This window comes from Argentina silus (assembly GCF_951799395.1).
Source record: "Argentina silus genome assembly, chromosome: 12".
Taxonomy (NCBI): Eukaryota; Metazoa; Chordata; class Actinopteri; order Argentiniformes; family Argentinidae; genus Argentina; species Argentina silus.
In genome coordinates, this window is record NC_139666.1 from 13,988,363 (window position 1) to 14,000,936 (window position 12,574).

Sequence of the window (12,574 nt, forward strand, 5' to 3'; positions counted from 1 at the left end):
ACCGAGGGGGGAAGAGGAAAGACACACACACACACACACACACACACACACACACACACACACACACACACACAGGCTGATATGGTTGGGAGACACAGAGGGAAAGAATGTCATTCTAAGACGATAGAGGTCCATATCTTCATCATGTGGGATGAAAAACATGTTGAGACCTCATGAACCATTCACACAGCATACATGGAAAAACAGATCAGGACAGTAGACACACTAGAAACCAAATGCTTAACAATCCACGCAACAGATATTAATCAATGTGTTACCTTCACAGGAAACAAAACATGAGTCAGACATATGGGTACATAGCAGAGATATGGACAAAATGCCCCAACATCTCCAGAATAGAGAAGAGAATGAATTAACTCTGGTTTGTCTGATAGTCACCCTAAGCAACCAGATAGCCACAAGACAATGTACCATACTAACAGGGCTTGTTGACATAGTTGAATGATATATGGATGGGCAAGTCATTCAAGTATAAGTCAAGATCAAATAACACTGCACTCTGCTTCTGGATATGAAACAGGGAGAGTGAGGTAGACTCTTATTGCTCAGTGATAGCCACATCATAAGTGGTGCATTCTGGACAGGCATACCTGGCAGGGCCTCTCCAGTGGGGCCAGGTCTGCTTGCAGAGCATCTTGTAGCGCTCCAGGCATGGCTCGTAGGGCTGGCGGAAGGCGTAGCCGGCCCTCCTCACACGTACATTCTCCATCAGGCCGAGGTAACGCACCTGGTGGCACACCAGCGAATCTGTGAAGATGTGGGCCGCCTTCTTGTCATTGGGCTTGATGCACCTGAGGAAAGAAGCCAGAGCGGAGGTCAGACACTACACATGGACAAACAGCGCCATCACTTAGAGAATCTTACAAGGAATATGCATCATCATTACATTAGCATTGGGGCAGCGCTGAGGAAAGGGCATTGTCAACAGTGGGTTATAACTGTTGGGTTATTGTGAAGTTAATATTAACTTTTTCTTTGACCACTTGTTTGAATACATGGCCCTGAGTGTAACTGTTAAATACCTGATGTAGTTGGGGTTCTTGGTCTGCAAGTTCCTCATCAGTGTTCCCACTGAGGCCTTAAACTGGAAGCCTGCCGTAGGTGGCCTCTTCAGGTTGATCTTGGCAGGGTTGCCCTCTGGGAAGAGCTGCCTCATCAGGCTGTGGTTGGCCTTGTACATGGCCTGGGACAGGTCTCTGTACAGCAGGTCATTGTTCTTGTCTACAAAGCCCTCTGCACGGTACAGCACCTACACACCAAGAGGCATCACCAATCAGACACTTTCACAAGTTACTGTATTGTTAAAGATAAGACTCGTCTTATTCTAGGCTACTGTAAAGGATCATGTATCTTGTATACTTTCTTGCCACTACTGAGTGTGCATTCATAGTATTGTTGTAATTTTTCCATAGTAATGAGTATTCCTGGCTCATACAAACTGAGGTAGTTAGGATTATAAATCTATTAACTCAAAGTGTCTGTAAAGCTGGGGATATTCAGATGGGTATTCAGATAACATCATGTCAATCTTGAATCTTGTGTATTACTGATATGTTTCCCATTATGAGCATGACGCACTTCCAGTAATCCTTGCTTGGTGAATGTAACCATTATTGATCCAAGCTTTCCACTGACTTCATACTGTATATCCTGATGGAGTGTCTGTGCCCATTTCACACAGACGCCAGTGTCTCTTGTGGTCCGATTATGACGGAGGTGGGTGCCTACCAATGATAAGTGTGTGTGTGTCTATGGTTCCTACCTTCCCAGCATAATGCTGGATACGGAAGCAGCTATGTGGCAGGCTGTGGTCGGTGAGGAACTTGGAGTTCTTGCTGAGGCGGCTCTCAAAGTGCAGGTGCTCTGCACATATGGTGTTAAGCTTGTCCAGGAAGGTGTCGTCAGTCACCGTGCCTGGCCGAAGGCACTCCTCATCCAGCATAGCCAAGATCCCATTCTGGTTCTGAACAGAGGGAGGGAGGGAGGGAGGGAGAATGAGAGAGGTAGCACGTAATAAGAGGTTGTCGTACATATCCAAACATTGATGTTTATAGTTGCCATAAGGCATACAGTGCTCTAGAATGGCATTCTTTTTGCAGTATCTAAATCATTAAAGAAAATGTAGATCTAGCAACAGCTCAAGGGTTGTTAAATCATCATTGAGACTGTCCCTCGACAGGCTATAAGCTGTCACAATGGGAGACTGTGTCAGCAGTAGATCATGGAAACTTGTGAAATTACATTGTTTGCTTTTGAATAATCAGACGACACTCAGACCAACTTACATTCTCGATGAGGTCACAGATAATTGCGTTGTTGAAATATTCAATGTTGGTCCATTCGATGCCCTGAAAACAAATAAGAGCAGGGGTCAAAGGCCTATTACTCTTTCTTCCCTCATTCAATTTTCACTTGGGGTTTTGAGCAAAGTCTAATATAGACTTCAGTGGTTTAAGAGATAAAGCCATTGACCTTCCATACTCTCAGACCGCTAACCAATGGGCATCTAGTCAAGAGCTCAACAAGAGAGAGAATCATTTAAGCAGGTCCCTGATCGTATCTAAATGTCTGCCCTGACTGGTGGCCTTTAGGCATGACAACTGCCCTTTTCTATAGAACTGCTCTGTTTATGATAAGACAGCAGCATTGTGGCCTTTAGAAGGTCTTCATAATTCAGTTATAGGAAACATCCCTGATAGAGCATTTTGGACTGTTGGACAGGAAAATAATGGTGCCTCACTGAGATCAGGCTTTTGATTACATCTTATGGAATGGGCTTGGGAAAGTGGTCGCAGTTGACTTGGGCTGTGTGACAGGGGGTCCAGGTTTGGGGGTGATGAAGGGTTGGGGCTGTGGGGTGGGTGGGTTAGCGATCTGGGATGTGGACTCCCTATTGGTGGTCCTCCCCTCTTTTCCGCCGCCCCAGTCTTCCAAAGCGTGGTATTTTCCCATGCACTCCTCTGGAAGGGGGCCAGGGAGTGGAATATCATGGAGGGGAGGTCAAGGGAGCAGCACTCACATACTTAGAGCTTTGAAAGCAAACAGAGGCCCAAGCCCCAAGGGGAGAAGTGTGTTTACCCCTGCTGGAGTGAAGAATCACTTCCGTCCCCAAGCCCACAGAGGGAAAGAAAAAGGCAAGAGAGATAGGGAGAATGGTGAGGAGAGTTGGAGAGAGGGGTGAGGGTGGAGAATGGTAAAATGGGAGGGGTGTGAAGCAGAGAAAGAGCAAGAGAGAAACAGAGCATACTGGGCAGAAATCTGACGAAAGGTTAAACGGATGACTGATATGGAAGGGTCAACACCACAGCTCTGACATACTAAAACAAACCATGACATGCTTTGTTCACACCATAACTGGGCTCGTCAACGTGTGGATGTACTGTAGATGGGGACACACACACACACACACACTAACTTACCTCCCGGATGTATTCCTCCTGCTCTTCGCGCAGCGTCAGCTCAATGAAGATCTGCTGTAGCTTCTCATTGCAGTAGTTGATGATGAACTGCTCAAAGCTGTTGTCCTGTAAGCCCAAAGACACCATTTTGAATTCTGTTCTGTCATTAGGACACATTTGACCCTTTCCAGATGTACGCAGTGGACATCAACATTTCTCACTAATACACTGCTGTGGGCTCACTAATACACTGCTGTCCTCTAGCCTCTAAAAAAAAACGAAAAAAAAAACACCCATCTGTTGCCACCTGTTTCTATGTTGTCATGAGCCTTCGATAAGCTTTAGGGTCACTCTGGGTTCTTGTTCCCCCTGTGTCTCTTGGATCCCACTAGAACACTGCCAAAAAAGCCTCGACTCCAGCATTCCTCTAGCCATTCCTCCACTGTTATGTCACACTAACAAAGAAAATGTCTCTTTCCAAACAAACAAAGCAAATCTGTTCTCTCTCTCTGTCTCTCTCTCACTCTGTACTGTGGGAACTGTTCTCATAGATTTGAGGCACTGCTTCCAATCAGGCAAGGCAACCAAGGGCCTGGAACATTCTTTTACTTGGTGGTGACAACCCTATTGCTTTACAACCACTACTAAACACAATCAGAGTACACAGTCTTGGAACAACAGGTAAATGACTGATAATAAAGGCTTATCTGCCTGTCTTATCATGGACACATGGCAACTAACCTTCAAAGGCCTCGTGTGTGTTTATGAACTGTGTATGTGACCTTTAAAATTAGGTCCTGATAAAGTGTGAAGAATTGCTAACCATTTTAGGCATCACAATTATGCCCTTTTCTTATCAATTATGACTGGTTTACTGACTTATCTTGGCTAACAGCATCACAGTTGGTTTGGGTTAGGTACCATTCATTTGCTTAGGATACACTAGGTTAGAACTGCATGTCTACTTTAAAAGCACATGGGTTGAAGGATGTACTGGAGACTTCTGATCAGGAAGGGCAGGACAAACATAACAGAGGGAGTGTTCACACACCCTTCAAATAAACCTGTTATATAGTGTGTCCTCTCATCCCCTTAATAGAAAGATCAGTGCACCTTTAACCCAAGAACACAAGCAACTGAAAACTTCAGCATCTCTGCTGCTCCAACAATATGGCAGCAGCAGACTTCAGCACTCTCCGAGGGCAGCTGACGACATCCTGAAAAAGGCCTCAAGAGCTGGAACTGCAGTGCTTTTTGACAGTACATGGTGAGAGACAGTTACCAGCAAAACTGGAAGTTGAATGTCTGTCATAACAGACATCTAAGTCAGATAGCACTGCAGCGCACAGCCAGATAAGGTTTTTCACAGGGCCTTGCTCCTCAAACAGTACATGAATATCATGACAACGTTTAATCACAACAGTTGTCAATGTTAAAAAGGAGCATTTAGTTTTTCGGCCAGGTGGCAGGCTGCTCCCTTGGTTGCTTTTGTTTTCCAGATAAAGAGCTGAATTAGGACTAGGATTAAAGACTGAGATCACAGCATGCACACTGCCACAGCAAACCCTCGGCAGGTGTACTTACTCCATCCTGTTGACCCAGACACAACAACATTCAGGAGAGAGGAGGACTTCACAGTGAGTGGGGAATAGGGACAAGAGCACATGCACTTTTTGGACACATCAACTTCACAACCATTGTCCTCAGATGAGCACTAATTAAATTCAAAATTCTCTAGTAAACTGATAGCCTGGGGTATTGTGTTTCACAAACCTACACAAGTTTCTGCAGAGCTTTTACCTCATAAGGAATTGGTAAAAGATCATGCTTGACTTGACCGGAAAGAAAGTCGACTGTAAGACTAAAAAAACTGTTCCATTAGCCTTACCTCAAAGATCTCAAAGCCATAGATGTCCAGGACACCCATCACCTTGTGGCGTGTTTTGGCCTGAGCCTGTGGTTAGATATGGAAGAGAGGGCACTGAGATATACTGTACTCTGGTACAGTATGAGACACAATGAGTGTGTTATTCTTCATGGCAAATCACAGTCAACACATGTTTACACATCTATGTGAGATTCAGTGATAAACATTTCACCAGGATTAGAGAGAATGAGACCAGAGAGGACATAGTACCTTGATACTTTCATTGATCCTGGTGACCAGCCAGCTGAATAGACGGCTGTAGAGGTTTTTGGCCAAAGCATCACGGGCATAGTAGGCCTGTCAAGTCAGATTTACATATGGGTTTAATACATAAACAACAAATTTCCTAAACAAGAGACACAACAATACATCTTCAATAGGCAGTATTATGAGTGTTCTGATTGCTAATTTGATTTATAGGAAACAGTTCACTTATAACAGTGGAGCCAGAAGAGGACAGCTGGAAAACCTTATACTGCATCAATTCACACATGTTGTCAAATCAGGGGAACCAGAACACATGGGGCTTAGATAAGACTTGGAAAGTGAAATGCATAAATTAAGTAAATTCCAGTTCTAGATTTGTCTCACTCCAATCATCTGCGAAGCAACAGTGAAATTATTTGAGGAGGAGTATCCCGGGGAAAATCTGATCCCTATAGTTTAGGAGGCTCATCTGCTGGCACACCGCCATACTGGAGTACAGCCTGTCATCACTCATGTAAACTTGGCAAACACACAGCACACAGCCAGAGTGTAAGACTCGAGACCTGGAGTGACATGGGACTTAAGGCAAGGGCAGAACCAAGCATAACCCACAGACACTAGTAGGGGTTGGTGTTTGGACTGGTGATAATGTGTTATGGATGAACTGGCATTCCTGAAGGCTACAAGGTTGCTCTGAGGCTGTGTTGTGTTGTGATTTATTGTCTCTGGTTGTATCTCATTTTTTTTCTACCCTTTGTTTACTCTATCTGGACGGATGTTTGTGAGGGGGAGTTCTGGTCTCCATTGTCAGCACAGCACTAGGGGATGGTCATGGCGTCTCCAGAAACCAGATCTGCCTTCACCAGGGGTGTTCACATCACCAGTCAGGGGTGAAGCTGATCCCTTAACAGTATATACCCTTATTGCACTGCTTTGCTGGAGCAAGACAACTAGTTTCTGTGATGAATATTTCATATCAAAACCCCAATGTGCCTGGGGTTACTTACGCCCAAAATGTGACCTACTTCTGCATTTCAGGAGAGAACTCTTCATCTATAATTGATAGATTTCCATGTAGTATAGATGGGGAAGGGGAGTGTTCTAGACAGGTAAGTCAAAGGGAAGTAATACCTCCCAGCTTTTCAAACTGTATGTGCCAGTGTCAAGGTCCCCAATGACTTGTTATTACAAGAATGACTAAAGTGTGTTGCTATACAGAATGACAGACTCATGTTCTAACCTGGGCCACATTGAGTGTGGTGGACACTTTCTCCATCTTGGCCTCCACTGTGCGGTAGCTGAAAGCCCTCTCCAGCACAGACTGTTCAATCCCCAACAGCTCACACATCTCCTTCAGGTCTACAAAAACGCAGAGAGAAAAAAAAAATTTCATTTGACACTCAGCTGATGACCAGATAAGATGATACACTCTCAGCTCAGGCTGTTCAAGGGATCTCCTCGGGATCAGAGGGTCCCCTTCCCTCGCTGGCCCAAACATTACAGCCGTGATTCTCCACAGTGGCCAAATGGTCGTGTTTAAGAGGAGTTACTAAAGCACATTAGCTTAATGTACTTAGGTACCACAGACCAATCGTCCTACACTTTGGTCTTATGTAAGAGCAGATGTTGACAAAAGTATTTGTATACTGTCCATACAGTGGCAAATGGTAGCAATGGGAACTTATAATAACCCAGTTTAATTTTAGAGTGGAAGTGTGGATCTTATGACTGTGACACCACAAACTTGAGTTCTCCATATCAGTGTACAATGCTCAGTCTGTTTACAAAGAATGCAAAGTTATGACACGGCTGGGCAATTCAGACATGCAAATATGATATCTGCTTAATGGAGTACAGCTGGGAGCAATAAGGATAATGTGGTACCATGTAATAACACAATACATCCATCTACTCAACAATGTCATTAAGCCATGGGGATGTTGACACAGCCAGTAGGTGGCAGTGATCATCACTGCAGCAGAATGTACGGCACATGGAGTGACCACTTGTCTGGTGTGATAATGTTTTTGGTGTAATATGATATCTGTACACATCAATCATGTCACCAGGCAATTAATAAAAAAACAATATATCTAAACAATTATGACTACTGCCACAATATTGGACTTTTGCAGAAAAAATAATAGATATCCTATGCACAAATACCATGAAAGAGAACTGGGATATTTGGCCATTATTGTGCCTTTCTTTTAGACTCTGTTAGGCTCTCCTTTCAGACCATAGACTTACCGTTCTTGTCCTTGACCCTGCTCTCGTCGAAGCCGTTGACCCGGGACTCAGGCTTAAACTCAATGTTCCCCAGCTTGAGGACGGCGGCTACCAGCTCCAACACCGACTGCACCTCATCCTCCATGAAGCCCACAATCTGCATGGCATTCTGGGATGGCAACAAAGGACAAATATTAAAATCAGTCAAAGAAAACATGAAGGGGTGTGTCTGGAGAGAGGATAGTGAGACTAGCATTGTACTAGGGTACAGAGATGGGGAGAGTGTTTTGGGAAATAATTACGTGAATGTGTTATTATAATTTGACACCATCGTGACAGAGGGTGAGAAAAGACTCTGGCTGCCTTTGGCTCAGGCTCAGCTTCATATCCAGTGGAGAGCCCCATTGTTCTACAGGACTGGACTCTATTGTGTTGGCTTGGACTGCAGCTGTGCAGAGGCCTGCTATAGCAGGGAAGCTCACTGAGGGAAGTCCTTAGGCAGGATGCAGTGAGAAGAGAGCCCAGGAGCAGGGAGTAGAGTGGAGTAGAGTAGAGTACAGTAAAGTGGGCTAAGACAGGGCCAAGCCAACACATAACATCCTCTGTGTGTCATCAACAACAACAGACAGGAAGAGAGACGACACATGGTGACCATGCTCCACATCCCCACGTGTCAGTGTGGTTGGAAGTAAGGATGCAGCTGGTGTTTCTCCCTCAGGTTTCCCACAGAAGCCAGACTGCCATTGAAAATCTAAAACCAGCATTCTGTTTATGATATGGCTTGCATGTGGAATTCTGCTTACTCTATCTTAATGTTAGTTCAAAGTTCAGGTTACATGACAGGGAGAGAGGGCTGTGGCAGAGTGGAGAGTAGTAATAATCGACCTATAGATGATTGGGAAAACAGGCCAGAGTTACCCTTATCAAATCAACCTGCTCATTGGTTCAGAGAGAAGATAAAGAGCTCAGCCCATCTCTTGCCCTCAGTCACAGTGCACTCCAGAGCGCAGCCAAAAACAGCTCGACACAATGACAGACACCATCAGCACAGCCATTGAGAAGGAATTAGTCCCTGAGTGTGTGTCTATATGTCTGAAGATAGGCAACTGTGTGTGTGTGTGTGTATGCTTGTGTGCATGTGTACTGTATGAACAGTAATCCTTGCTTAGGTCGACAGACTTACCCTAACAGTCCTAAAGCTTGCTGCGTCATCCAGCCCATTGACAGTGGCTGAATCCAGACTCAGATAGTTGTATTTGCTAAAGTCTCTGTTCAACTTCAGCTTTTCTGTGGGTCAGAAAGGCAAACGCATGGCTTTAACATGGTATATCGAATCACTTATGTTGTGCAGGTGCAATGCACTTCAGAGCAGCAGATTGAATGGGCCTTTTAAAGGCCTGTATCAAGTATCAAGGAAATCCATTCTACTGCCACAGCATGAGTCATATTAGATTACAAGTTACAATTACTGCTGATAAATCACCCTTTTGATGTTAGTACACCATTGAATCAAATCAAAGACCATTATATTTTTCTTTATCAAGAACGTCAAGCAATCTTGATTATTTAGATTTTTGATGAGAAATGTAACATGACAAACATTTTAGCAAGTGGATATATAGCGTTTTGGAATTAAACTCCTAATTTCCTTAACACTATTCAACAACTGAACTGAGTGTGGGTCAGTCAGAGAGGAGGGGTGTGTGTGTGTGTGTGTTTGTAACTCACTAAGAGTGTCATCTGAGGCTCCAGACAGAAGCTGGTAGAAGACGTGGAAGTTCCTCTCTCCCCTTGGCTGCTTGACCACCCTGGACTTCTCTAGAAGATCTGAGGGAGAGAGACACACAAGGGCAGGACTGAGACATGACTGTTAAAAACAGACCTAAGACACTGAATGACTCTCTAGAACAATCAAACAATGGGTAAGGTAGGACATAAAACTGTGATTTAATGAGGTATTACTGAAACCAATAACATTACTTAATCTTTTATGTCCACACATGATGCTCCTAAATATTAGGGTTTCCACAGTGTCTGGTGCTCCTAAATATTAAGGTTTCCACAGTGACCAAGCCACTGTTGGACTCTCATTGTTCATTGTGTGTATAAGTGGTGCCGAGACGGGAAGTCTCAGAAGAGGAAACCATAGCCAGCTCCTTCTCCAGGGCTACTGACCAAATATAACACCTGATTGAGGGGGTGGTGTATGGATTCTGGTGATACTAAAACACAAATCAAGTATGGTACCATTTTCAATTTCAGCAGCCACTGTTGTAGTTGAGGTGGTTCAAAGAGCTCAACACAACCTATATCTATGTACTGCCTTGACGATAAGCAAAGCAGCCTCTGTAGTAGTTTGGTCTACAGCAGAAATCTTCAACTCTGAGACCTGGAGGGGGAGCCGATACCTGTTAGCTTTTAGTTAGAAGCTCCAAGTCCTGCCTCTCACACTCCATGGGCATTCAACACTTAAGGGCATTTTGAAGGCCACTTCATACTGCATTTACAGTCCAGACACTCTGGTACATTGCTAATGCCATTGGCCCTGGTACTCTACAGAGGCAGTTGAGGTCAATGGAGAGAGCCCCAGTCAACAGCTAGCAGGTAGGTGGTGGTCACGAATCTGTGCCGCCCACTGCCACACTCCACCGCGTTCGTCACTAAGTGGCTCTGGGGCCGCCAGCTCATCAATAATGTAGAATCTCTTTAGAGTGTGACTAGCGAGCGCTGCCTTTCAACTGTAATCAAAGAACAGCAGACGAGACAACAGACACAAAGATCCACTTCTTCTGCCGCTCTATGATTGTGCCTCTCTGTGTCACCCTCTCTTTCAGAAATGTCACTCTCTACCCTCTTTTCATTGAGACAAATGCAACTGCACGCATCCTCTTGACCAAACTGAGTTCTTCTAACAACGCAGTATAACATGCAGGAAGCTCGGCTCAAGAATGTTCTGAAGCAGTCTCCCCCTGAGGGACCTTCCACCTTTTGTACACTATGAGAGTTCTGTGTTGTTAGTCGTTTACTACCATAGGCTGTGCTCTGTTGTTCATGTCTGTTTTGTTGTAAAGCATTTGTGAAATTTGCAATGGTATTTCACAGCAGGCACAGCATTCAGGATGCGTTTTTTTTAGATAAACAAACATACATTAAAGCAGAAATGTTGGACATGCTATATCGTGTGTAATGTAGGAAAAAAGCCCATATCCTGTCTTGTTGTTTTGACTAGGATTTAACAAGCACCAAAGGCTTAGCCATTTGGACGTTGAATTGTCTTTTCTTATCACGCTATCATTATCCCACCATAACTACTAAGCCTGGAGTGTCAGTAACCCTGCTCCACTCTACACTGTTAACAAGTCATGTGGGTGTTCCTGCTCTTTCTCCACAGTTATACTGTAGAAGACCTCAAAGCATGGAGCTGGAGATAGAGAGGGTGAAAACAAGGTGTTACAGTAGCTGATTCAGCTGTCGTGTAAAGGAACAGTAGAATGTATTGCCTGTGACGTCTGAGGAGAGAACCCCCTCAGGCACATTGTGCAGAGCCATAGATGTGAAAAGACCTCCCAGTCACATATCCCTCTCTCCATCATAAACCTCTCCTTGTACTGGACAACATCCATGAGCTCTCCCAAACAGACAGTGGAGAATCTGTGAGTCAGAGATCAAACACTCTTTGTTTCCTGTGACCACGAGCAGATCTTTCCACGCAGACAAAACAATATAATGAGAGACACAGCAACACGTAAGCAAAGAGTCCGAGGGGCAAAGAGAGAGACAAGGGAGTTGTAGGTTTCATGTTGCAGGCAACTGCCAAAGGTAGTCCTGTGTCACTGACTGTCCATTGATTGGAAACAAACAATGTTATATTGATCAGGCTCTCTCTTTCGTGAGCCGACAGGCAGTGCAGGGACAGCACGTGGGCAATGGCACGCTATGATCGACCTCTCAACATATCCTGCCGTGCATGGCAAACCATTTACCAGGGTGGGAGGACTGGGCGGTCTAATTGAGCTATCTGTGTCTGTGGGAGATAGCAGTAGGGAGTCCACATAATCGGTACATAGCTTCCAGTTGGGAAATGAGAGGGCTATTGGTACATAGAAGAGCTTAACATGTGGCTAGGGTAGCTAGAAGGTGTGTGTGTGTGTGTGTGTGAGAGAGATCTATTCCACCTCATAATACTAACAGTTGCTAATAACTCCACCCATAGGGTCTCCTTTGAAGTCAAACTCGATGTCCATATACTTCCCCTGTGAAGGAAAAGAGAACACAGTGATTAAACCAAAGTAACAGATTAGCATATTGTTGGTACCAAAAAAATAAAACTGTCTCGTCTTAGTAAATGAATGACATTTTTAGCAATTAAGCCCTTTTCCAAGCAGCCAAAATAAGATAAAAGAGGACCAATAGGATGCATTGGGAGAGAGAGCCTGCCCCTTGATGACACAGCATCAAGGCCTTTAATACTGTGACAAGGTTACTTTGGAGTACGACGCAGTTCTGGAGGAAGCTCTCACAGGCAGGGATCACTGCAAACCTCACAGAAATATGAGCCTTACGAGACGCAATAAGAGTTTCTCTACAAAGTCATTTTGTCTCTCGGCACAGATGTATTCATAAAGTCAGCTGCCAATCTCAAATAGGTTCGCTATGAAGTAATAGACTACTGTGAAGGAAATGACTTTTTTCCCCCACTGGAAGGGTAAAACAAACCATCTCTCCCCCTCTGGTTAGGTTTTGGGTTAGAACAGAGAGCCCAGTGTCTTTCAAACTGTTTGATTTTTTTCTT

At 44.5% G+C, this 12,574-nt stretch overlaps 1 protein-coding gene across 4 annotated transcripts in view; it reads right to left on the bottom strand.

The window, feature by feature from the left end:
- myo1b (myosin IB) overlaps positions 1–12,574 on the bottom strand; it is a 57,925-nt gene that overhangs the window by 11,170 nt on the left and 34,181 nt on the right. For all 4 annotated transcript variants that reach the window (XM_083682242.1, XM_083682241.1, XM_083682240.1 and 1 more), the window contains exons 7-18: positions 11,972–12,035; positions 9,511–9,609; positions 8,966–9,069; positions 7,804–7,951; positions 6,794–6,912; positions 5,557–5,643; positions 5,308–5,373; positions 3,441–3,545; positions 2,307–2,369; positions 1,784–1,984; positions 1,044–1,270; positions 612–812 (exon numbers count right to left, since the gene is read on the bottom strand). In XM_083682242.1, coding sequence (XP_083538368.1) covers positions 612–812; positions 1,044–1,270; positions 1,784–1,984; positions 2,307–2,369; positions 3,441–3,545; positions 5,308–5,373; positions 5,557–5,643; positions 6,794–6,912; positions 7,804–7,951; positions 8,966–9,069; positions 9,511–9,609; positions 11,972–12,035 — 1,484 coding nt within the window. The remainder of the gene's footprint in view (positions 1–611; positions 813–1,043; positions 1,271–1,783; positions 1,985–2,306; positions 2,370–3,440; positions 3,546–5,307; positions 5,374–5,556; positions 5,644–6,793; positions 6,913–7,803; positions 7,952–8,965; positions 9,070–9,510; positions 9,610–11,971; positions 12,036–12,574) is intronic.